General features: G+C 52.8%; 2 protein-coding genes across 17 annotated transcripts in view; one reads left to right on the forward strand and one right to left on the reverse strand.

The window, feature by feature from the left end:
* GOSR1 (golgi SNAP receptor complex member 1) overlaps positions 1-11,415 on the forward strand; it is a 48,032-nt gene extending 36,617 nt beyond the window's left edge. For 4 of the 16 annotated variants that reach the window (XM_087751372.1, XM_087751374.1, XM_087751388.1 and 1 more), the window contains 3 exons: positions 120-1,504; positions 2,225-5,526; positions 6,486-11,415. The gene's annotated coding sequence lies outside the window, so the exon portion shown is untranslated. The remainder of the gene's footprint in view (positions 1-119; positions 1,505-2,224; positions 5,527-6,485) is intronic. The other 12 variants (XM_087751382.1, XM_087751384.1, XM_087751375.1 and 9 more) reach the window with 12 other exon arrangements.
* On the reverse strand, positions 9,037-20,115 carry TRARG1 (trafficking regulator of GLUT4 (SLC2A4) 1). Its single transcript, XM_087751392.1, has 4 exons — positions 19,673-20,115; positions 12,668-12,800; positions 11,443-12,061; positions 9,037-9,173 (listed from the first exon to the last, which is right to left on the reverse strand). The coding sequence occupies exons 1-3, from the start codon at positions 20,060-20,062 to the stop codon at positions 12,054-12,056; spliced, it is 531 nt and encodes a 176-aa protein (XP_087607518.1). The 5' UTR covers positions 20,063-20,115; the 3' UTR covers positions 9,037-9,173; positions 11,443-12,053.
* Between the last annotated feature and the right edge of the window lie 2,710 nt (positions 20,116-22,825).

Genomic DNA, 22,825 nt, shown 5'->3' on the forward strand with positions numbered 1-22,825 from the left:
GTAGGCTTTAGTCCCTTCAGGTGGTGTTTTGTTTCTTATCTCCCTTGCCCGTACCCATCTGCCTGATGCACGGTTCTTGGAAGTGGGGACAATATTCTTCATCTTTTGTCTTTCTAAAGGTGCACTGAGAAGAACTAGTAGCTCCTTGCTGCAGGTTGCAAAGTCCCGTTGAGCTGCGGGCTGTAGAGTGGAAGCTTTCTTAAGACGTTTGCTGGTACGTGTGCCTGGGTGTGTCACCTGCGACAGAGCCATCTGGCTTCAGACCGGTGCTGAGCTGGCTTCTTTCAGGGTGAAATGCTGCTGAAACATCAGATTTTTTTTAAGAGAACCTTTTCTTGAAACTCTGCAGGATGCTCAGGAATATTGCAGGCGTAAAAAGAAATTGTGAGTACTGTGAAAGTGCTGATCAGATGTCCCTGGCAGGTCCAGCTATTAACACACAAACCATCGTTTATGACATGAAAGAGTAACCGGACCATGCGAGGACCTTGTCACCACTGGAGAATAGCAGTACCTGTGTCACGGTGCCGAACACGTGGCAGAGCCCGTCGGTGTCCCTCGCCTTCCAGCGTAGCGGGGGGCTGAACTGACACTTGGCCTTCCTCAGCCCGTCTCCTTGGTGCAAGAGAAACACCCCAGCGGAGAGGCCAAGTGCAGAAGGGGGCATACGTGGATATTTCCCTGCTGTGCTATAAATGGAGTTCCCTCTAGGTCAGGCGTGTATCACCAGTGCTAAATTTACTTTAAAATATTACTGAGGTGGGGAGGTTTCTGAGTCAGGTCTATAAAAGCATGCACTGCTTATGTAAAGAAATACAGCTTAGAAAGAGGCAGAAGGCGGGAGGGCGCTCAGCCTGCAGCAGAGACCATTCCTGGCGTGTGTCAGCCCTCTCGAAATAAATGGGTCTTTGTGTTCAAGGGAGCAACTGCGCCTTCAGGTTGAGTCTGTACCTTACAGCAGGACTGCGGGATCTGCTGGCCAGCTCTTCCTGAGTTTCCATACATTTCAGGAAATGTGAATAATTTTCAAGCCTACAGTCTGGCTTAGATTATTTTTTTTTATTTAAAAAACAAACAAAAACCCCAAACATTTGCGGGATGAATAAGTTCACCTGTCCCTGTAATACTTCAGGGATACTTCAGCTCGAGTTGTGCCACGGTGCCTCTGGGAGGGGAAAGGAGGAGGGATGCGAGGGATGCTGCCGTGGGGATTTCGGTATTCGGATCTCTTTCATTCGTTCAGGTACACGTATCTGTCTGGCCTTTGAAAATCGGAGGCTCCTGGAGGCAGCTGTGTCTTTGCTAGCAGAGCATCACTGTGCGCTTTGCCATGTCAGACAGACAGACGTTGGCCGTCCTGCACCACCACCAGCCGCCTCGGTCTGCCCACAGACACAGCTACATCCCGGGGGAGAGAACTTCTACGCCTCCTGAGAAAGAGATGTTCCTTAACTCGGCAGCCGAGTCCCTTCTGCAAGCCTGGTGCCCATAACGCCCTTCAGAGGTGAGCGCTGGGCTGGCCGGGGTCTGGGAGCTCTCGGCCGGAGAGGCTGAGGCAGGCCGCGCCTGGGCAGGGGAGGGAGAGCCTGTTCCACAGCTGTTAACTCATTTTTGGGGACACTTCAGCTTATACCCGTTGTACGTTTTGCAATGTAGAAAACCAAGGTAAAAACAGAGCATCACTTCAGAGCTTTGAAGATACCAGGTCTTATCAACTTTCCTTTAATTTTATTATGGTTTGCTGTGTACCTTGGCCAGCTGTTTCAGACCAGTAATGAATTACAGTGCAGCGGGTGAGGTGCTGTTTTGTTTTTCTGCCCAAATGGAATTGATGAAGTGATCCGTTTACATCGATCATCACTGGGAAGGAGTATAAAATATGGGTTTTATGAAATTGGACCTGAGACCAAATAATTGGAAGAAAATGCTTTAGAATCTGCAGCCTATAATTAAACATTTCCAAGAGGCAGTGAGATACAGCGAGCTCAGCAGAAGGAGGCATTTTGCTGGGATGACTTCCCGTCTTTGCTTTGTTTCACGCTGTGTGCTATTAAAGCAAACAACTTCGCAAGCTTCAGAAGCGTACGGCAGCTCTTGACCAAGAATAGCATCGAACATCACAGCTAAGCTGGAAACAATGATGGCCATCATTCTTTTTTTTTTTTTTTTAGCACATAAACTAGGTAGCTTAACTCATGGAGAAATCCCCATTACTCTGTTTTAGGTATTCTAGAGATTGGCGGGTGGCAGTTTTCATCTTCTGAAGGATCCAGCAGTAAAGGAAAGGTCCTCATTTAGAGCAGTGCCCTGATCTGCTGGTGCAATTCATGCTTACCTGTGCAAGCCACGCTCTCCTTTTTTCCATTGTATAAATCCTAACCACCGGTCCTTCTACAAAGTTTTTTGAATATGTCTTGTCTGATTAAAAAAATGAGTTTGAGATGCAATAGAAACGTCTACCTTGTGCCATGTAGGATCAGCTAGGCTCCTGATTAAATGTCTCGCTATGGGGATGTGGGAGCTGTGGCTGTGTCGCTCTGACTGCATTTGCAGGGGAGCGGTGACAGCTTTGAACTGGAGGCAACATGCAGAGTCGTGCTGCAAAAAAGTCTTCATCTGTAAAGGGGAGGGCTGGTTCTGGGTAGGAAAATAGGAAGACGGAGGCTTTTGGCACCCTTACAAAGTCAAATTCAGTTTTCCTCTGCTCTTTTACTGGAGCCTACCAGGAAAGTGTTTGATGAACTTCAAATTTTGAAGGAGATGTCCACCATACGTCCACCCTAATTTCACCTTTTTTTTTTTAATCTCTACAGCTAAGAACCTGTTCTGTGAGCAGAGGGAAGTTTGGGGTGCAATCTACTCTTTTTTTTGGCCCAGCACTGAGCTACCGTCCCCTCACGTCTCTGCAGCCCAGAGTGAGCTGTACCAGAGCCAGGCGTGTTTGTGTGCCGCTCATCACAAGGTCTTGCTGCTGCAGCTCTGCAGCCCGGAGCTCTCCCGGCGCGATGGCGCGATGCTGCTGCCTGCATGGCTGCAGCAGCCCGGGGCTCTGGCTCCATCGCCTCACAAATCACTTCCCAAAAGGCTGTGCATGGCTCTGAGGGTGCCCAAGGAAAGCCCTAGCTGCATGCTTGTTTCTTCAACAGGAGCCAGTGTTAGGAAGGAGAGGGGAAATGGAAATATTTTCCCTGTGCTTTTAATTCGTAGCTCCTGTCTGGAGCAAAGTCACGGAAACCAGTTGAAGAACTGGTGATCAACTTTTTGTCCTTTTCTTGAACCCCAAAGCTCACGCAAATTCATTAGCGAAGACAAACATTAAGAGGTGAGCAGGGAGCCTATAGTGTTTAGGAGAAAACATATGCAACATAGAAATTGGATGTAAACCTCTTGCTGTTCCTTTGCAAATCTATTATACATGAGCCCATCAGAGCAGCATATTAATAAAACAGGAGGCTAAAGCACTTGGCACTCCCACCTCTTTAGCGAAACATCAGAGGCGAGGCTGTCGGCTTCGGTCTTTGTAGTCTGGAACTTGCATCTGCCCAGCTGCTTCGGTGACGCGGTCAGGATGCTCCGAGGGGAATCTCGCCGCTGAAGGGAAATCTCTCCATGGTGTGGGGGTTTTTATGCGAGTAAAACCTTCCTTCTCCAGGACAAAGCCATTGTTCCGTCCTGCTCAGCCTTCTTGCCTGCTGAATCCTTTAAGCAATACACGAAGAAAGCCAAAGATGGCTTAAAGCAACCTCAGACATCATGCGCTGAGATGCAAATTGCATCCGTTCCTCGAAGCTCTCCCCACCAGGACTGCTCTGTCCCAGTCTTTTGTTATGCACGGGTACCATCAACCACAACCACAAGTCCCTTTGCTTTGCTGAATAGTGGGAAGTAAGTTACAGAGAGTTTTCTAAACATCTATGTTTTGTTTCTCCATCAGGACAAATAAAGGTGGCTCTTTGGACCTCCCCTGTAATGGCAGTCGCGTTGCCAAGGGCCCTTGTGCAGACAGTCTCTTGCACTTCTGGCTGAGCAGAGGCAGCAAGGGGGTGCTGCCGCTGAATAACACGGGCTTCGTGCAAAGTCCAGCCTTAGTGCAAAATGGGAGTAGCTGTGGTGTGGTGTAAGTTTGGACCTGCGTGGCTGTGAGTAAGTGTTCATGCCTGCTGGCTCTTAAAGATAGAGGTTTGAGCAGCCGATATCCTAGCCCTAGTATGTGAAACTAAACATAAGAACACTGGTGTAGGTGGTGTTGCAAGGGGAGGGTATTTAGGATGAAGAACCAGCAGATCTAGTTAGATGTGCAGTTTTCAAAGCAGTGGAAAATGGACGTGCCAAATATGCTTAATTTGTTAGAAATGCACTAGCGAGCTCGAGCCGGGTAGGGGGTGGGCAGCGTGGTGTACGAGAAGGGCTAAGAGATACACAAGAAAGCTGAGCTTGAGGCTGCAGAGCAGCTCTGTCTCACCGGGAGCTGTCTGGGCAGTGGTGTCCCAGTGCTGTGCTGCCGGAACCGCGGGAAACCTTCGGGACAGATCCAGTACTGAGACAAGGTCCAGCTTACAGGGGCTGGGCTTTGCGTTGTGGGCAGCGGCAGATCTGGAAGAACTGATTACTGTTCCTTTGATCATTTTCTGAGATGCGCATGAGGATAACAGATCTGTTTTTCATGAGTTTGCGAACATTTAATCTGCATTCTCTCTGGCTTTGAGTACCTGGGGGGTTTTCCTATTTATTTATTTTTCGCCGCCAAAAAAACCCTACAGCTTGCATCCTTAAGAAAGGAAAAGAGGTGTTTATCATAACACTGCCTACGAAAACAACAGGCAGACCAAAGCTTTACCATGTCACATCAGAGACTAAGGGATTTGGGTTTGGACCACAGAGATGGTCTTGAACGTTCTGTTCATCCTGCTGCCTCGCCAACACGGGCATAACCATGCCCTAAACGTGACCACAGCAAGTCCAACAGCTGAATCTGTTTCATTGCAGCGTTTGTGGCTGAGTTATCACCCAGTGGGCCCCATCAGGTGAGCTGCCCGCGGGGGAGCGGAGCCCCGGCCCTGCCGGGCCGCTGCGGCGCTGCTGGTGGCTCAGCGCTCCGTCGCGCCGCTGGCCGCTTCGGTGGGGAGGGACCGGCCTCTGCCTTGGCGGGAACCTCATCGGCAGGACGCGCTCCAGGCAGGGCCATTAAGTACGTCTGTTGCTGAATCACGCTGCGGGCTGCCAACGTTGCAGAGAATTTACGTCTATCTTTTTCCATCATAGACATGGATGAAAGTGGAAGTGCTGTGTCCGATACCAACTCTGGGGCCACAAAGCCTCCTTTTTGATCCCTGCTGCTGGTGGTGGCAGCTGCCTCCCATGTGCAGGCTTTGTGTGTGCTGCTTTGCTGGGAGAAGGAAGGAGTCGTCCTCGGGAAGCTGCGGGACTCTGTTATCTCCAGTAAGTCCTACCCTGAAGTCTGGACAGATGGAGCGTATTGCTACAGAGGAGAGAGCTGTGTAAGGCGACTAATTCATCTCAGACTTGGTAAGTCTTCTCTCCAAGCTGAGCTGGGCTGGAAGCTGCATTGCCATTCATTCCGTGAGGATGCCAGAGATGGGCAGCCAGAGGAGGGTGTTAGGATTCAGCTGAAGGAGGTGGTTGTGCGACTAATCTTCAGTACAGATCAGTAGCCTTGACCGCCCGGTGTGCCGTTACACAGAAATAAACTCTGGTCGTGACCCAAGGTGCGTGTCATACACAGTCAACAGCTTTCCAGTCTGGTTGGAAAAACTCCTCCTGGGAAAAGGCTAAAGCCAATGTTTTTGGTAATGGCTGGATTTTCAAGCCTTGTCTTAAGAAACTTTTAAAAAGGACTTGCTTCCTGGGAGCAGCCTGCGTTTAGGCTTTTTGAGTAGAGACCAAATATTGCTGTGCATTCTTGAAATCTATGGTTTTGATCAATAATTTTGGGTTTTGAGCAGATTTGGAATTTGTCTATGTTCTCTCGGACTTGGTTGTGCACCACATTATTGGCTGCAGTGGCGGGGCCAGCAACAAGCAGCAGTTCCCAGTGGCTACTCCCCATCCCAACCTTGTGCGCTGCAAGCCAGGAGGATTTCTCCTGCTTCCCCGGGCAGGCATGCCCCATAGCAGGGCCGGCGGGAGACCTCCCGCAATAGCTGTGCTTTCCCGGGAGCTCGGTGCCGCTCGGCTCTGCAGCACAAGGCTGATCTATCTGGACCTTCCTCTGCTCTGACTTGTGCTGTTTTCTTCTGCCTTTTGCTTATACGTATTTATACGCAACCCACTGCACCCAAAATACAAGCTGATCTACTTGCTCTTGGAGTGTGAAGCAATAGTTAAATAAGTAGTTTGGATATTTTTTTTTTCTCATTTAAACAGAAGAAACAAGTTCAGCTTTGACCATGCATGTTACATTTTAATTTTTTCTCATGCCAAGAAATACAAAGAAAGTATATAAGATATACCATATCATCCTGCAGAAAAAGAAACATTTATCAGCAAAGAGAAGCGCCCAGCTGCAATTCCTGATGTGTTCATGCTGAGTGTGAAACACGGCTCTTCCAGTTTGGCTTCAAAACAGGAGGAGCCGGTGCATGGACGGTGGTGACGGCAGTGGGGACCCTGCACTTCCACGCAAAGCATCGTCTCCTGGGCACCATCTAACGGGGGCACCTGCTCCGAAGTGGTATCAGGGTTGCCTTGGTGAATCCTGCACACGTTCCCTTTCTGATGTTTCTTATCCTGGATGGGTATTTATAGGTTTGAATTTCGCTACCTACTGGTGTCAGCAAATGCTTTACAAATATTCCCACTTTGAAAAGGCTGCTTTCCCCCACCACCCCCTTGGCTTGTGCCCAAGCGTGGGAGTCTTCAGTCCAAATCTAACTGTCTTTGCCAAAATTAAAGGATGTATGCTGAAAGAAAATCGACCTTAAATCTGAAATTATTTCAGCTTGACTGTGCAGCCCTGGCTGTGGTCCTGTGATAAGTAACAAAACGATAGGGCAAGGTTGGGGGTATCAGGGAAAAAGAAATAAAGTCATGGGAGCAGCCCAGTGGGTGCATTTCTGCAGCCTCTCCCTGGACTCAGACCGAATGGAAATGGAGTTTTAATTTTATCTAAAAGGCAGGATCTGCTCCCCTTGTCTACATGGAGAAGTCTGTATTTGGAAAGTCAACTACCGCAGCGGTACATGCCGGGGTCCGCAGCCAGCCTGGGTCAGAGCCTTAGAGGACCTACCCCTTGACAACCGCTTTCAGCGAAGCCCAGCAATGGCATCTCATTGCCAAGGGGACCTGTCCCGGATTAAAGGAAAGGCAGAGAATGGGAGGGAAGAGCCTGTGAGGTTCGTGCATTGCTCTAGGGGTAGAAATGCTGAGGGGAAAGCATGCTAAATTCACAAAGATGGGGAGAGGGGTGTAAACTGGAACGGAGTGAAATACTGACCAGAAAAAGCCAACTCATCATTAATGCAGCAAACTTTGAAATCAAATCTTTTGTTGCTTTCTCTCCTCCCTTTGTGCTCAAATCCCTCTGGTCTCCTCTGCAGGCAGCCGGGTGGGTACCAGCCAGTGTGTTGCTGCGAGCAGCTGACTCGTGCTAGACCTTTCCTGACCGTCGGTCGTGGCATCCTACGAGAAGGTGGTATGAAACCAAGCTAGCTCGTCTGCTCGGCAGCAGCAAATCACTCGTTCAGCTTAAGCCTTCGATCTAGCATTGCTGTACCCAGCAAGGGCTCTTCTGTGCCGCTCCACAGAGCCCAACTGTCCCCCAACCCTGGGGAGAAGAGCCCAGGGACAGCAATGCCAGAGAGGTGCCATCAGCCATGTGCTCTGCTCATAGACTCTTCCCGAGCCGTGCAAACTGTGTATTTATATCCCACCAGGACCTCACACTTGTCGATCGTAACTCCTACTTCAGCTTACATTTAGAGATGTTTCCCACCTTCTCCATCTCTTCAGCAAGCTATCCTCCTACCAGCTCAACTTCGCTGTCAGGTAAGGCTGGATTGCCACCACATCGCTTGGATCTCTCGCCTCTCCTTCACCAGGGGGTAGAGGTTGGCCAGACCCTGAGGATTTCGTGACTGTTACCGGTGTGAGCACATATAGAACTTGATTCTGACGTGCTTAGAGGAGGCTGCAGCAGGTGGCAAAGAGCTGTGGCATAAGTAACAGGGCTTGTTTGTGGGGACGGAGAGGGAAAGTCGTTTCATGACATAGTTTTTGTGATTGCCCTCCTGTGTGCTAAGAACAAAGTTAAGGAGAGGAGCGGTTGTGTCTGGATGTGGAAAAAAAGATGCTTGCGCTTTGGTGAACACTAAATCAGCAAAAAATCATGAGGGATGCTGTTGTTCCCCAGATGTAGACCAAAGGAGGAAACTTGTCTGCTGGTGGCCTCAGGATGAAGTTCTGCCATGATTTAGCCCCTCATAACACAATTACAGGTGAAGTGTACGTCAAAGGTTGGGGGCTCAGCAACGTCTTCCTTCGCAGATACAAGCTAACGTACCCGAAAGAGCCAATTAGGCAGCTGAGCTGGCATAAAACCATGTGTGATGTGGAGAGCAAGGACCTAGTGGCAAAACCTTTGCAAAATATCAGGCTGCAAAATGTAGGGGGAAGTTGGGGGAGAGCAGGGAGGAGAGGGCTTTCCAGCTGACCCTGGGAGTTTGGTTCTCCAGCACTGGAGAGCCAGGTTACAAGGAGAGAAAGTATTTTGTCAGGAGTAACTGTAGAGGCTTTCCCCTGGATTTAAGTGTAGGATAAGAGCCAAAAAGCTGTATTCAAGAGTGCAGAGCAGTGCAATTGTATCTAATCAGAAAGAAGATTAAAAGTGAAAGGAATTTAAGTCTTAGTTTTTCTTTTTTATTATACTTAATAATGAGATGAGAAGCAATTGCCTCAGCAGCCCGATGATACAGGCTACGACAGGAGGCACAAACCACGTATAGGTGCATGCAATAAATCATCACCATGGGGTTTTTTTGGGAAAGCTTCTGCCTTCTGCATTCAGATGAATTCTGGTACCTCTACTGCTCTGTGCTTCACCAGCTTGGGACTTCTCCCGGCAAGGACCGTTGCAGCTGCCTCGCAAAGCCCCCTCATTCCTACAACTGCAGGTATCCCAGTCCATTTTGAAGTGTAATGTATGTTTGCCTAGATCCCTGTGGAAAAATAAGATTCAAAGGAAATCTGTATTCATGCATGGTTCTATTAAGGAGGAGAAAGAAAAACGGGTTTCTTTTTGGAGCTGTACGGTGCATGTGACTCTGAGCAACTTTGCCATCCGTGCAATTAGAGCAGCGTAATGCTAACCCACCTCGTGGGGGGTGGCAAGGTTTAATCCTTTAAATGTGGTAAAGCACTTTAGATGAAGGGCTTTATATAATGATAAAAGAGCATTTAAATTCTTAATAAATACTTGGCGCTCTCAAGTACTATAACTCATTGCGGCAGTTTTCCCTGAATGTCGGCTCTTCCTGCCCAAGGAGGAGCTTGCTCGGCTCTTACCATAAGCTGAATTTCAGCAGCTTAAAGAGCGAAGGGCAGAGGATGCACAGACAGGCAGCACTGTCCTTAGGTATCTCAGAAAAAAATAATGCATGTTCCCCAGCAAGCAGCTTTCGGGTTCAAGTGTTAAAGAAGGAAATGTTTGGGGGCTTTGATGGGATGTCATCAGCCATAAGATGAGAGTTTGAATCTCCAAGGGAAGGTTTCTGATGAGCTCGGGAAGAGGAGCTCTGGGGCCAAGGGGCACCCTGGCAGCGGCTGTGGGTGGGAGCTGACACCCAGCAGCGCTCAGTGGCCTCTGGTTGCTGAAGCTCACAAAAAATGAATTGCAAAAGAAAGGTTGCAAATTTGGTCCACTTTAGAAGCCAATAGTTTGTAATAAAGCGCTGGCAAAGGGGTGGATGGGAATGGAGCCCGAGAAAGTGCTGTAGTGACGTGCTATTGCTGTGAGTCCCTGGAATCCCTTTTAATGTAGAGAAAAATGTTAACAGTGTGTCTAGGGGATTTGGCTTTCTTACCCCCTGGGTTCAAATAATGCTTAGCAAAAGAAAACGCTTTAAAGAGGAGCAATCAAACAGGTGACAAGACAATTTTCACAGCAATGCCTGTGGTTTTGCCCATTAGTTACTGCAGAGTAACTACAGCGTGGATATACAGCGGACCACTACCCTGTGCTAGCCCCACGTGCGCACACGTGCCCACTCACATACTCCAGAGAAGAAGTTAGTGCCAAGCAGTTATCACGTTGTGAAGTTTCTTATGGTGTGCAGTAGATTCTCCATGTAGACAAGCCCTCAGAAGCATTAGATTTGGTCTAAGGTTTGGGGTTTTTTTCAGGAGATTGATGGTAGGGAGCAGAAGTGCCCTGAAGCACCTTATTTCTCAGTGCAGTCCATGTTTCTAGGTCCCAGGCTGTCAGCTGGAGACAACAGAAAGGCCGGGGAGTGCAGCTCTTGGCCATGGACTTGTGCCCGCAAAGTCTGATAAAAGAGAGAGGCTCAGCTAATACAGAGCCAATGGATATGGCCAGAAGCCATCTACAAAGCCTGAATAAAATAACAGGCAATGAAACTTTGCATAGTCTGGGTGGCTGGATAGAGGACCAACCCCAGTAACAACCTGCGGCAAGGACGGGGAGGGGGAGGAAGAGGGGATGGGGCTGGATGGAGGCTGGAGGGAGCGTGGCGGGATCGGATCCGGTGGGAAACGGCGGAGGGAGCCGCGCAGCGTGGAAGACGTGGCGGGGCACGGGGTACCTATAGGCAGATGGGGAGGAGCAAAGTCTATTTTCTTGCTATGTTAAATATAAAACATTAAAAAATAATACTACTTGTGGAACTGACCCCAGCCAGCTCTGGGGATGCTGGAGATTTTCAGAGGTGCAGAAGAGCGTGTGAGGGGTGCAGGGACTGGAGCAGGGATCTTAAACTCTTCCATGCCTCTGAAAATCTCCTGGAAGGCTGTAAGCTGAAGCCCAAAAGGGTCGGGGAGATGAGCACTGACAGTGGCGGGGGCTGGATCACGCTGAACCTTTTGTGTGATGGACATGACATGACATAAATGTGTAAGTGGGTATAACTGGCTCTCCGTGCCTTGGTACTGCTGCTACAGATTAACCAGGCTCTTTTCTCAGCTCCACGAGTATTAACCTGACTTTGGGTGCACAGAGAGAGAAACGTGTGGGTTCACAGAGAAAGCATTATTTTTCCTTCCATTAAAAACCCCACCATGGGATCGGGGTGAGGAGGAGCCTGGCATTCTCATGCAGCAACATCCTGCTCTGCCAGCTCTGAGATCTGCCCTAAGCGCTAAGAGAGCTTGTAGGAACAGACATGGAGAACATTCCCAAAGGCATGCAAATGGTCATTGTCTCTTTTTTTTTTTTTTTTTTTTTTTTTTCATCAAAAATACAAAAGCACCCACCACATCCTCCGGCTTCTGCGGCTGCGTTTCGTTCGGAGCAGAGCCGTGGTCCTGCTGCAGCTCTGCTCACCCTCCTCCCCTGTGGAACAGCTCTCAGATCCTGATGGCAGTTTGAGCTTTGTGGGTTTTTTGTACAGACGGAGAATTTGACGATTTAAAAACCAACAACCCCCCAAAAATTCAGTGACTTGAGCCAAAATTCTTAGGAGGATTCCTCAAAATGTCCTGTTCTCGCCTTAAATTTTTCTCTTAAAATAAGCTTCGTTCTTGAAACTCTCTCCTCCTCTTGTACTTCAGTTGTCTCCCCACTCCGTGAGTTTTGCTGGAGGGGAATGAGGTAGTGGATTTCCCCCTTATCCTCTCCGCTCGGCATCTGATGGCCTTTCCCATTCCTTCTTGCGATGTTTTTTTTTATCCCATCACTTGTACAAACTCATTTCCAAGAGGTGGTGAAGTAGAAGCATGCGTTCCTTCAGACGGCGCTCCAGAGCAGGCTCTCTAGGGCTGCCCACCTACACTGTGACAATTTTTTGTTGCAAGGCTGAAAGTAAAAACCCCAAAAGGAAAGTTGTCTTCCTCCTCTTCGAGGTATTTGCATGCTAAAACGTCTTCTACGAAACTGTAAAATAAAGAGAGTCTTAGGGCAGCTTCCAGTAGACACAGATGTTTCCCTTTTGCTCTTGGTTTGGGCTTCATGTGTTTCTGAGGTTCCCATTTGCCCGAGCTGCATGCTGGTCATGCTGGTTTGGCAGGTGGGTTTGTGTTTGGGAGGTTCCCCAAACATTTTGCGATTGCATTTCTGGGCAGGTTGATTTGTGTCCTGAAACCCTTCAGTTTTTACCCCACTACACACTGCTAAACCCACCACAGCCTTTGCCAGGGCAAGACCTTTCACCAGAGGGACCTTGTATGGCCACCACTGCGCTATGGGACAGCACAGGGGGGACTTTCCATTCTGGTCATTTGAACGGTGTTTGTTGCTCCTGCAAGGAGCCCGTTCTCCAAGGGGTTTTGCATATGTGTGTGCAGCTGGTGATGGTCAAACCAGCCTGGACCGTACAGGTGCTTATTGCCCTGCCACTGCAGTTGGGGTGGGAATGGAGCACCAGCTGCCCTAGGGTGGTGCTGGATGGTGGGCAGGTGTATCCTCTACACTGGGCTGGAGACAGGAGCCGTGTGAGGTTCCTGGTCTAGCTGGGCTGGGGAAAAGAGAAGGAGATGTTACCTCTGACGCTGAGTGAAATGTAGAGCACGATGATGATGGTCCCCAGGATAATGGAGACGATGCTGAGCAGCCTGGCCATGCGGCCGAGTCGCCGGGCTCCGTCCATGTCCCCTTGCTGCCCGCTGTTCCTCGACTGGGGGGAAACACAGAAAGAGGCTCTTGAGAACGGCCGCAGCTCCAGGGCGACTCACTGGCTGTAGTCCCCAAAATGAGAGCTGCTGCGTCGGCGGGGGGCTGGATCTGCCACCCTGGGCTCTCACAGGATGGCACGCGTGTACCCTCTGCGAGCCCATGGCTTTGACAGCCTGTGGTCCTGCTAAACCGACGTGCCTGGAGAAGCCCACCTGGGATGCTGTTCTGTGTGCCCTGGGTAGCAGCTGGACTGGCTCAAGTCTGTGCTTTGTTGGAGTGACTGAGAAACAGCCCCAGCATGGGACAGGAGGCACAGCACAGCCCCCGCCAGCAGCAGCCCCTCTCTGACTCTTTCATGGAAAACCCTGAAATTCTTGACCCCAGAGCAGCTCTCTTCTAGGGGACTGCATCCCCCAGGGGTACCGCTGCACTTCTGCAGCTTGTGTGCAGGAAAAGCATCTTGCCTCTCTCTTCTTCTGCAAATTTATGTACTGAGAAGTGATGTATATTGCGAGTTTAACTATCACTGACAAACTGAAAAAAAAAAAAAAGCAGTGACATTGCCAAAGCAGCATGTGGCCTCTTTGCTGGCCGCTGGGGCTGAATGTGTGTGAGAGAAGAACGGGCCTTGATAAAGCGGGCAGTAACTGCTGGCTTTCATCTGGTGATGGGATGTGCTTTGGTGCCTCCGCCTTACCCTGAATTTCTGCGTCGACATAGATGGGTGGTGTTCACCACCTCTGTTTTTAAGCGCAGCCCTCCTACAGTGAATTCCTGCTCTTGCGTGTGCTGGAGGGAGAGAAGGAATAGTCCACATAGCTTCTCTGTTCTGCTTCTAGTTTCATGGTGATTTCCCCTGCTGCTCTATTGATTTCTTCAGGCAGCTCAGTGAAAGCTTTCCGCTGCTCTGTAAACTAAAAGAAAGGGCTCCCTGGCTGTGGCAGGGCTGAGGAATGGGGCGGGGGAAGGCACTAGTAGGTGCCTGGAAATTATTGTGTGTGGACTGATTAAGGGATGAAGAGAGATCCCCAAGAGTTGGAGCTAGAACAGGACTTGCCTGGCGCTGATGTTGGTGGGCACTGGTGTCTTAACGGGAGGCTCTCGGTGGGATAGATGGCAGTGGTCCTTGTCTTTGGGAACAAGTGGCAACCCAGGGTGGATGGAGAACACAATTTGGAGGTTCCCTTGGAAACTTTGCCTTTTGCTGCTCAGCCAGGGCTGGCCACCCATGGGCTCGGCAGAGATCCAGACCCTGGGGGCATCTCTGGGGGGGTTAGCGAAGCTTCCCCAGGGTCTGCCCAGCAGCGCTGCCAGGGCCACAGCTGCAAGGGGCTGGATGGGTTGAGCAGGATTTGGGCTCACACCCAAAGAGGAAAGACAAAAGACTGGATGAGCATGGGCTCACCAAGCCCGTGCCTGGCGGGGCAGCGAGGGTGATGCTGTGGCCTGAGTCCTCTGAGCGTCAGTGCCAGCTCTCCTACCGCCCTGTGCTCAGCGCTGCTGAACTGCTGGGCAAGAGAAGCCTCCACCTATGCCAACCACACACAGCAACCTGAAGACCAAGCACAGCTCATCAGAAAAAGTATAATATACAGATGCATCATAAACTTTCAGAGTAAGGGATTAAATAAGGACCGATCTTGTTTCTTGCTCTTGTAATTGGCAATCATTTGGTTCCCAAGTGAAAAACACTGGAAGTAAGAGTTCCTGGTGAAGGAGAAGCATTACCGCTGAGGGAAGAGCCCAAAGTGCTCCCCAGCCTGCTGGAGCGAGTGATGGGCTTCCTGCACTTGCCTTAGCACTTAGCAGAAGGGCAGCTGTGCAGTACCACGGCAGGGTTATTACCGTGAAATCACTCACCGTGCGTCAGCATTCGCTGCGTGTGCGGTGGAGAGGCTGGAGCCCCTCCATCAGCAAAACAGGAGCTCCCTGCTCAGGAAGAGGCAGACCATCTGCGACTACTGCATTTCTCTGGACCGAAAGGCCTTCCCGAATTTATGCAGAGCCCTTCTGTCTCCTGTGAAACCCATTGGGAAGGGGGTTTGGAGAGAGGGAAATTGGATAAGGAGTTTTAAGGTCCATCAGTAACATTTTCACCTGGTTGGGAAGGCTTGGAGTGGGGGGGAAAGAGAAGCAACACAGGCTGGGTAGAGAGACCAATGCAAGGAGGAGGGAGCCCAGCACACAGGTCTGTCACCTTGATCCGCTGGAGGAGTGGGATAAAACTCCCCTCGACCTCACTGGGGGTGTGGTTTTGTAGATACTTTAACTCCCTTGAAGCAGTTATTCTTTCTTTAGAGATGCTTTTAAGTATTTCACATTTTTACATGGGTTAAAGGCTTCTTCCCCTGCCTGTCTCCAGCCATGCTGCCTCGGCAGAGCTGGGTCCCACGAGAAGAGGGAGATCTGGGGCAAGCTGCGGAGCCGGCAGCTCCCTGTGCCCCATACCATGTGCCAGCTCCTCCCTTTGGAGTGTGGCTGCTAAAACTGGGGAAACCCTGAGTTAAAAAAATAAACATGCTAGTTAAAGAGAGTTAAAGGTGGAAGTGTACTAAAACAATCTCTCTTTTCTTTCAAAAAATGTCTATCTTGGAAATAACAACTGCGCTGGAAAGGGTCCCCTGTCAAATGTTTGTTTGGTTTGTTTCGGTTTTTTTTTTTTAGAGAAAAAAAGAAAATTAAGAGCCAGGAGGCCTAGCCCAGCTCCAGCACTAACCGTGAAACATCATTGAGAATTCCAGTGAACAAATACTTGATATTTCTGCCCCATTTCCCATTCATCCTGCTTTAATACCACTACCCTCTTGGCAGCACCATGACCAAAAAGGTCCCCAGCCCCAGCCTGGGCTGCGCGCTGGCTGCTGCTCCGTAGTGCTCAGGTAGGTAAAATGCAGCTTTGAAGGCTTCCACGTTCTTGTTTTAGTTTGCAGCACCACGTAAATAATGTAGCGGAGCCTCAAACAGGCGGCTGCTTCCACTGCATCCCTGCAAACGTCCCGCTGCGCTCACGTGCCACCCTGTGCAACAACGTCCCCACCGCTGACACCAAGAGAGCTCAAGACCTTGTTCCTTCTGGTCGCCACAGCACGTTTGACAGACAGTATCCAAAACTGATGGGACGCAGCCAAGAGCCTATTTTTGTTACAGAGCAGGAGGTGACAAAATGAAGCCTCATGGGCTGGTGGTGAGAGATGGGGAGAACGCAGTAGCCCAGGGACTGACAGGATCCCTGCCCTGCTCACTGGCAGCTTCCAACATTTGGGGTTTTTAGGCTCAGATTTTTGTAACAAGTGTCATATTTTTGCAGAGTGTGGGCTAGATTGCAGTGAAATATGCTGCTTTAGCTGTCTTCTAGGGAAAATATATAGGCTAACGAATTCAATATATTTATCACTACAGCTTCTGGAATTGTTTACTGCTCATTTATCCTGAACAATTATGAAAAATACATCAGCATTGGCACGGGGTGTTTAGCAAGCATTTGTTACTGTACATATGTTATTCATCGGTGTGGAACGGTTTGATTATAGCTCTCTAGTATCACTAATCCTGTGTTTTGCTTTCCACATAAAAACATGAACATCTTGTTTATTAATCGAGACTTGCCGAGACAGCATAGCTCAGGAAGGCTGGAGGGCTACGGGGGAGCGAGTCCTGCGTGCGTGCCAAGGGACTCCGCGTTACAGCGGGGTGTTAGAAAATCTGAAGGACCCTGGAAGTGGGGCTGGAAGGGCACGCTGTCCCGCAGCACCCATGCGGCCAGGTAAGTCCGGGTGATTCAAGAGAGTTACTAATTTTACCTGTTTTCAAACTGTTATCTGTTCAAGTTACTGTTTAGAAGGGTTTTTTTCCATAATAGATCACCTAAGTTGTCTTGTTGCAAATGAAGGCAATTACTTTTCTGTGCTACTCCCAGGGACAGAGAAGACGAATCGTCACCTCCTCTTCCCTGCAATCTTTCCCAATTTATGAACCGGCTTTGGATGCACTCTGCTGCCTTCCACCAGTTACTCAGAATAAATCATTAATCCTTGACACTTGCATTTTGTTGAAGAAAACATTCTGAGAGACATATAAGTCAACATCAGACTTAGACAGATGACTGTGCCATTTAAAATGAGTAAGGATTGTTTGACTTCTCCCACATCTTTCGGGAATGACAGTACTTATTTTGGACACCAAGTGCTCTGCAGAATTGTGCTTGGCGTTACTTTATGCTGGTTCTGGCTGGATTTCCCTTTCTTTTTCGCTTCATTTATTCGGGGTTTTGTACGCTGGTAACTGACCTCTCTGCTTCTTCCCCCGATGTGGCTGCATTTTGGTAGGAAGGGGAAGGGATTCGATAATTGCAATACAGCGTGCGTGTGTGCGGTACCTGGCCCTGCCCTGCACTCCTCTGAGATGGGTCCCATGGGGCTGTGCTGCCCTTGTGTCCATCAGCGCTGCTCTCCAGCCCGGGGAGGGACCCGAACCCCTTAGTGCAGCCAGGTCCTTACTTGGTCAAGAAAATGCATCCAAGGGTCAGTGGAGGAGCCTCCAGGTAACTCGCTTCCACAAAACCAGCGTTATCAGGAACAGGCTGGGGGCTAGAGCAGTTCTTTTGTTTTCCACCTCTGGCCATAGGCCCTGCTGGGATCTGAGAGCAGCTTTTGAAAAATGATTTATGAGACACTAAACCCAAAAGCATTCATTTGCTTTCCTCTCTGGTTGCTGCTTGTTACCCAGAAAAAAGCTTTCATGTGCAAAAAGTATTGACTTAGGGAAGAAAAATACAATCGCAGAGCTAAAGGAGCGTCAGCACGTTGTAGAAAGCCCCCCCCGCCCACCCAGGCGCCGGGAATTGCAAAAACCTGGTCCCTGCTCAGATTTGCGCGTGGTCAGGCGCTGCTGGGTTTTATTGTGTGGGGAGACCTAAGCCTGTGGGAGCCTCGGGGGCCACTGGGAACTAAATTCCTCCCTGGCGTAAGCAGGTGAAACCTCAGCTGAAGCCCCAGGAGCTGCTCCTGCTTGGCAGAAGGACCCAGCCAGATGTTTCCTGGCTCCCCAGGGTCAGCACGGAGCAAGGATCACTCCTTGTCCCGCTCCGCTGGCACGGTGCGGGGGTCCCTGGCTGGTGGGCAGGGGTGTGTGTGCAATGGTATAGGCATGGCCAGGACTAGAAAGGGCAGTAATAAATTAAGTGTCCCGTGGGACAGGGAGTGCAGGGGCGACTGTGAAGGGGCCAGAGGCTACTACAATGTGCTGTGTGTGCTAGAAACCTTGTCCTGGAGAACAAGCTCATCCGAGTGCGCCTTCTGCCCCGGCGGCCCCAGAGGGCTGGAGTCGGGCATCCCCTTCCCCAGCTCTGGGTGGGCGCTGGGCGATGCTGTCAAGGGCCTTGGAAGCAGAGGGCAGCCGAATAGTCTTATTACCTTGCTGGTCCTGCCTCCTTTTGTGTTTAACACAGTAAATACACACCGGTACCTCGCTGTCTAGCTCTATTAACCGACTCCTGCTCTTTTTTCACTATTTATTCTTCTACTCCATGGATCCTATGTGGCCCAAGGCACATCCCCACTGTGCTGGAGGCTCTGACGCCTGCAAGGGAGAGTGTGAGAATCTATTTTGCATGAAGGCTAATGTGCTTGGAAAATCCCCGTGAGAGACCTTGTTTATTACCATGGATATGCAATACCCAGCTGCTTTCCCTCTCCTTGCAGCGCAAAGCCAAACAAGGCTGGCTGCCTTCCCCGTATGCTGCCTAAACAGGCTCCGCCACACAACTGTACTACGCAGATGACAGCTGGCACTGGCAGAAATGATGATTCCTCCTCAAAATGGAAACTGGTCTCTCTAGAGGGCTTTCTGTGGCAACTGCCGGTGTGCGCCTTCAAGTTGTTGGAGGTTTTTGGGGAAGCGCTGGCTGCAGGTGCCCCTCAGTGTATTTCTGTGTGGTAAGCAGGTAATCGCTTTCCCCGAGATGATTTTCAAAGAAAAGATTTGCCTCCGTTGCAAATCAAGGGCACAAATGATGCCCAGAGGCTGTAAAGCAGTGGCGCATCCTGATGGCTAAGGCGGTGGCCGTACTTGCAGGGCTGTGCGGACAGAGCCACCTGTACCTGAGATGGGTGGGAGGCCGGCTGGCTTTATTCTCCCCTGCTCTGGTGTTGGTGTATTTGCTGAGGTGTGGGGGATGTTGAACGGATAAAATTGCTTCTCCAGGGCAACTACAAGAGCTGCAGGTGCAGCCCGTCCCTTTGAAGTGTCTAAGGACAGGAACCAGCTCCCAGCCAGGCTCTCCCCAGTGCTGCAGGGCTGGGCTCGGCTGCTGGGAGGCGTGGAGGGAGCTCCCTTGTCCTTGCTTCGCCTCGCAGCTCCTTCCCGGGGAAGCCCGGCGAGCGAACCGCTCTGGACCGCTGCCTGGCGGCAGGGACCGGGCTCCCCCCGGAGCCACCGGGCTTCCCGGCGCCCTGCCTTGGGTGCGCCCGGATCCCAGCCCCAAATCCCGGGCCGTCCCTCCCCATCCCGCCGCCTCTCCGCCAGCTGTCCCGGGCTCGGGCGCCGGCTCTGCCGGGGGGGTCCCCGCCGGCTCGGAGAGCCCCTGCCCGCCTCCAGCCGCCTCCCTTCCCCGGGCCCCGAGGGAAGCGTCCTGCGGGAGCCGAGCAGCGGCACAGCCCGGCCGAACTGCGGGAGCTGTGCGGGCTCCTCCCGCCCCGGTCCCCGCCGCGCCCCGGTGCTCGCCGTGAGCCCCGGTCCCCGCCGCGCCCCGGTCCCGCCGGTGCAGCACCGCGGACAGCTCCGGGGCGGCCCGGTCCCCGGCCCCGCTCCGGCCGTCGAGGGCGGCGGCGGCGGGAGACGGGCGGGCCCGGGGCGCACGGCGGGTCCCGCACTCACCATGATGGAGAAGACGAGGGCCACGACGTTGATGGGCCAGACGGGGCAGAAGCAGGAGAAGATGGCGAGCACCAGGTAGTCCCGCGGGCGGCCCTGCTCCGGTGCCGCCGTGCTGGTGGCCGTGGAGGAGGCTCTGCCCAGGCTGAGCCGGGACGGCGAGAGCGGGGCCGCCTCCAGGTGCCCGACCGACACCGACTTGTAGGCGAGCCCGTGCCCGTTGCGCTCCGTCTCGCCGGGCAACGCGGCCGTGAAGGATTTGGAGCAGCGGAGGCCCTTCTCCTCCCGGCCCTCGGTCGCCGCCAGCAGCTTCTCGGTCTCCTGGAAGCGGGTGGGCAGCACCGTGCCCGAGCCCGAGCCCGAGCCCCCGGGCGCGGCGGTGCCGCTCGCCATGGCCCGGCGGAGCGGGCTCCGAGCTCGCCCCGCCGCCGCCGCTCTGCGCTCGGTGCCCGCCGCCCCGCGGGAGGCCGTGCCGGAGGAGGGGCCAGCCCGGCTCGGCCCCCGGGGCAGGATCGGGGCCGCGGACCGCCCCCGGGGTGTCCCCGTCCCGTGTCCTCCCCCTCCGCCCCCGGGCCGCCCTCAGCCCCCGCCCGACCCGGTGCAGGCGGTGCCGCTGCCCCCGGGGATGCTGGCAGGGATGCGGCGGGGGGAGCGGTGGGAAAGCCGGGGTGTCCCCTGCCGCCTCCAGCCCGGCCCTGCCCGAGGCTCTGTCCCGCCCCACCGACCCCCCGCTCTCCCCGGGGGCTCCCACGGGCTCCGCTCCGCTGCAGCGGGACGTGAGAGCCCAGCCCTGAACGGGCTCCGCTAGTGCCAGCGGGGCTCGGGGGCCACCTCCAGCCCGGAGGAGCAGGGGGATGCCGAGGGCAGCTCTGTGCTGGGTGCCAGCACACACAGCCCTGCTCTCCCTGGGTCCCTCCTGGCTGAAAGCCTTTCCCCAGGCAGGTGGGGGACACGCGACACGGATCAGGCCCCGGGCAGCGTGCGGGTGGCCGGTGATACTCCTGGCTCCAGCCGCGCTGGGAAAGCATCCTCCCCAGGCACAGGGTGAGAGGAGGCCCTGGGCTCGCTGTGCTGAGCTCACCCTGCCCTCGCAACGCATGGGTGATCCTGGAGACACGGCGGCTGGCGACAGGGATACCACAGGCCCTGTATCCCTACATAGGACCTGCAAAGGAGAAAAGGTGCAGGTGCAGGGGTGGGTTACGTACCGTAAAGCAAATAACGGCACCCTTGGGACTGGGGGATGTTGTGGGGGGCAGGAGGAAGGGCTAAAAAAGCCCACAAAGCCTGGAGGCCTGGCAAAGATGGATGTTTCCCACCCATTCTGTATTATTCTTCAGTTCCAAATTTGTCAGGGATTTCCCTGACAGTGAGTGCCATCTACGGGGCTCACCCAGCACCTTCCGGCTCTCTGAGAGGTGCCCAAGGAACCCGCTGCCAGCTGGGGCCCGCTGCCTGCTGCCCAACACTACTCAGAGCCTGCCAGGCTGCTGCGCCCCCACCTGCCCGCCTGGGACTTACCCTGTCCCACAGCCTCCGGACAGAATTAGGACCCACATTTCGTACATATGAACCCAAGAGCGGCGGGGTGACCCTGCCTTGGGGGGGCTCGCAGTGTTCTTATGCCTTCCCCCTGCTTCTGCCTCTCTGGCCATCTGCTTCCATCTGTCTTGCCTTGACTGAACACCAAAGCTAAAAACCTGGAGATGCAAATTTCGGTGGCGGGAGGGGTTTGCGTCTGGGTTAGGGCCGGGTTTCACTTAAACCTTCTTTGAATGCTGGTATTGCTGGGCTCTCACTCCCCATGCAATGGGTGCTGACAGGGCAGAGCAGGGCCATGAGCTGCTCCAGGGAGAGCCAGAGCAGGGGAAGCCACCCAGCACAGGGATGCTGTTGGGAGAAGCGGGATTCCTTCAGCGGACATCGCTGCCGGCCTTCTCCTGACAGGGGAAACATCTGTTGGAGATTAAAGCCAAGCTACCTCACACCAACAGCACTTTCAAGAGGCTCCTTTGCTGAGCAAAGAGCTCTCTCTCCTGGCTGCTGCTAGCTTTCCTCTGCTCATTTCCCAGGTCCCTTGTCCCACCTGGGGATTAAGGGAGGAGGAGGAGACCCTGGGGAGGGACTGGCACACCAGAGCGGAGGGTTGAGACGGTTGTTCCAGCGTGTGCCCCTGCGGCAGGGCTGGAGCTCAGAGGGCCCTTGGTGCATCGGCAGCCAGTGATGGGGCTCAGGTGGGAGCGCTGGGGCGGGAGGGAAGGGCTGGGGGAGCTCTGCCGGGGCTCAGCACTGCGGGAATCACGCAGTACGATTTCCCCTGTCCAAAAATCTGCTGGCCGTCATGTGTACAGCAGTAAAACCCTGCCTGACTCCTGTAGCAATTCCAGTTTGCTGAGCCCAGGGCAGAAGGGAGCCCTCCCAGCTGGTCTGAGCTTTCAGAGCTGGAGGAAAGGGGCCAAAGGGACCTTTTTAGTAAAATCCCCCCTTCCTCCCTGCTGCTGGGACCGGCCGGGAGCCTGCTATCAGCCTGTCCCCCCAGAGCCTCTTTGCTGCCATCAGGAGGAAACTGCAAATGGATGGGTGGGTTTTATGAAAGCCGACATCTGTCTCCCCTCCCGGCCTGGCCTCACAAATCTGCCGGGCACAAATGCCTGCACCAATGAGCTTAGCATCAAAAGTCCCAGGGCACTAACCCTTCCCCTCTTCTGCTCCCCTCCTTCACCGACGGGAGCCAGAGTGACCAGCCAGCCAGGGGCTTTAGCATGATCCCCATGGCCCATCTGTCCACCCCACACATATTGACAGCCAGCGCCCTGGTGTTGGGTTTTTAAGTCGTGTTTTCTCACAGAGCAAGCAAGAGAGAATAAATAACAGTGACAATCTGCAGCAGTGAGACCTTGCGACAAGAAACACAGAGCTGGCACTTCCAGAGGACTTCCCACCTTCTCCAGTTTTTCTGCAGAGCGGAGAGTCGCAGCCGGGCAGTGCTGGGGTCCCGTACGGTGTGTCAGGGGCTCACAGCTCTCGCCAGCATCGCAGCCGAGCTCTGCATCCTGCGGCACTTCTCTCTCGCGCAGCAGTCCCTTCCCACTCCCCCCATTTGTCCCGCGGACGTGTTACCTTCCCGGCACCGTCTCGCCACCCCAGCCCTGCAGG

Source organism: Nipponia nippon, unplaced genomic scaffold (genome assembly GCF_047370975.1).
Source record: "Nipponia nippon isolate SJK-2023a ecotype South Korea unplaced genomic scaffold, ASM4737097v1 scaffold_15, whole genome shotgun sequence".
NCBI classification, from domain to species: Eukaryota; Metazoa; Chordata; class Aves; order Pelecaniformes; family Threskiornithidae; genus Nipponia; species Nipponia nippon.

Excerpts from the sequence above, each read along its gene's own strand:
- TRARG1 (XM_087751392.1), bottom strand. The coding sequence starts at position 20,062 with ATGGCGAGCGGCACCGCCGCGCCCGGGGGCTCGGGCTCGGGCTCGGGC. Across the intron at positions 12,801-19,672 it reads CCCTCGTCTTCTCCATCATG|TCGAGGAACAGCGGGCAGCA; the intron begins GTGAGTGCGGGA and ends GTTTCCCCCCAG.